Source organism: Penaeus chinensis, chromosome 28, assembly GCF_019202785.1.
Source record: "Penaeus chinensis breed Huanghai No. 1 chromosome 28, ASM1920278v2, whole genome shotgun sequence".
In the NCBI taxonomy this organism is placed as follows: Eukaryota; Metazoa; Arthropoda; class Malacostraca; order Decapoda; family Penaeidae; genus Penaeus; species Penaeus chinensis.
The window spans coordinates 5025318-5027817 of record NC_061846.1 but is presented as its reverse complement, the minus strand read 5'-3'; the positions used below and the strand labels follow the sequence as shown (position 1 = coordinate 5027817).

At 28.9% G+C, this 2500-nt stretch overlaps 1 protein-coding gene across 4 annotated transcripts in view; it reads left to right on the top strand.

The window, feature by feature from the left end:
* The window catches only part of LOC125039869 (epidermal growth factor receptor substrate 15-like 1), a 42214-nt gene that overhangs the window by 5412 nt on the left and 34302 nt on the right, over positions 1-2500 (top strand). For all 4 annotated transcript variants that reach the window (XM_047634197.1, XM_047634198.1, XM_047634196.1 and 1 more), the window contains exon 2: positions 2203-2337. In XM_047634197.1, coding sequence (XP_047490153.1) covers positions 2203-2337 — 135 coding nt within the window. The remainder of the gene's footprint in view (positions 1-2202; positions 2338-2500) is intronic.

The window sequence follows — 2500 nt, the reverse complement described above, 5'->3', positions numbered from 1 at the left end:
AACTCTAACATCTTAAACAAATCTGTAGTCACAGAGCCTTGTCGCCCAGATCTGTGCCAGTGGGAGGGGATCAAGGCAAAGTAATATATGCACACACGATCTGCAGAGGAGGAGTGGGATTGTGGATGCAACTCTCAATTTAAGTTGGAAAGAGGCAGTGAGGCAAGACCCCGAAGAATATGTAAAGTGCACAAAGTGAGATTGTGTTAGAATGGTAGAGAGAATATTTGATGCATTTTCAAGCTAGGTTTGGATAAATGTGAAGCGAAATACATTGGCATAGGGGAAGAAGGTATTAAGGGGGGGAAACTGCCTTTCATTATCTTTACTAAATATTTTTGATAAATACACTGACCCTACTGAGAGGAATTCAGATCAAAGTATTTGATATATTATCAAGACCAATTTATGTAAAAATATGAGAATGTTATGAATCACAGGACTGAAAATAGTAGAAGACTGACTGAGAAGAGGAACACTTTGAACATGTTCTTATTGTATTTGCCAAAGATGTTAAGTAATGCAGAAATTAATGTTTGTCTATTTTGATACCTTAAAAGGAAAACTAATTAATGCAGAAGTATAAAAATGTATGACAGTGCAAATGGTGCTGATATGTAAAGATAAAAATTCTTCTAGAAAAGAAGATACGAAACGTTTTAATTAAAGTGTCATTAGAGAACAAAAGCTTGGGTGGTAATGAAATAGAAAATAAATATTGTGATATTTGTTCACTTTTTCAACTTTAGATTGAAAAGTGAATTTGCAAACAAGAGGGAAATCAGTCTAAACTGTTTGAGAATCCCATGATGTGAATTTGTCTTGACTAGAAGAATCGAGGCTGGTGACAGTGGTAAAAGAACATCAAGGAACTAGAAAAATAAAGTAAATATGGAAAAGTTTCCAAAGGACTCTATGAACTGTGTAAGCATCAGTATCTTATTAATCATGATTTATATAAAAGTGTCAGTCTTGTTATTGTTAGTATTACTTTATAGTTATCATTATCAGCATCATTAGCGTCGTTGTTGTTGTCGTCATCATCGCCATGATCGTTGTTGTTGTTGTTGTTATTATAATTATTATTATTTTATTACTATTGTTATTTTTATCCTATTTATTATTTTCATATCAATACTATTGACATTGACGTTATTGTTATTGATATTGTTAATGATGATTAATAATAATGATGATTAATGATGATGATGATGATGATGATGATGATGATGATGATGATGATGATGATGATGATGATGATGATGATGATGATGATGATGATTACTCTTACTATTACTATTACTATTACTATTACTATTAGTATTAGTATTATTACTACTATTACTACTATTACTACAATTACTACTATTACTACAATTACTACTATTACTACTATTATTACTACTACTACTACTATTACTACTACTACTATTATAATTAATTTTATTATTATTATTACTATTATTACTATTATTACTATTATTATTATTATTTCTATTATTATTATTATTACTATTATTATTATTACTATTATTATTATTACTATTATTATTATTATTACTTTTAATATTATTACTATTACTATTATTATTATTATTATTATTATTATTATTATTAAATTTATTAATTTTGTTAGTATTATTATTGTTATTGTTATTATTATTATTATGATTATGATTAGTACTATTTTTGTTGTTATTTTTATTATTATTGTTATTATTTATATTATATAATTCCTTTAAAACTGTTAGTGTTATTATTGTTTTTGTTTTGTTGTTGATATTGATATTGATATTGACATTACTGATATTATCATCATTATTATTATCAGTAATCTTATTATCGTTATTTTTATTGCTATTCGTATTTTTTATTGTTACTTGTATTTTTGATCATTCTTCCTTTTCTCTGGGTGATTAGTGCAGTCTGGTGTAGATGTAATAATAGTAGATAAATATTAAAGCTAAGCAGGTGTTTTAGAGAACTTGAAAATGTTCATCGCATCTCCATAGTTGGCTCTCAGGCCTGTAAATTTTCTAATTATATCATAATAAACAGTAGGGAGATTTATTTTCAGTTCTTCCCATGTAGCTCGCAAATACCTGCAGATCTTAATAATAGCTTTAGAGAACAAGATTGTTATCCTGTTGTTATAAAAGTTACCGGTACCAACCACATTAATCTGTCATTGTTTCCTCACAGGTGGCGGGGGATCATACAAGTGTCTTTGAAGCATGGTACAAGAAAGTAGACCCCTCTGGTAGTGGTGTAATCCAGGCTGGACCAGCTGCGGGGTTCTTGAAAAAATCTGGCCTCAATGATAACATTCTTAGTCGAGTAAGTACTGTGTTGGTGTTTCTACCCTTTGTTTATATATATTTGCATTGTATAGGAGTGGTACAGAAGAATATAGAGGATTAACTGAGGGCTGTAAAAACACTGGCTAAACACTGGCTAAATAGAATTTGTATTATTTGAATGTTATTAATACCACATACCT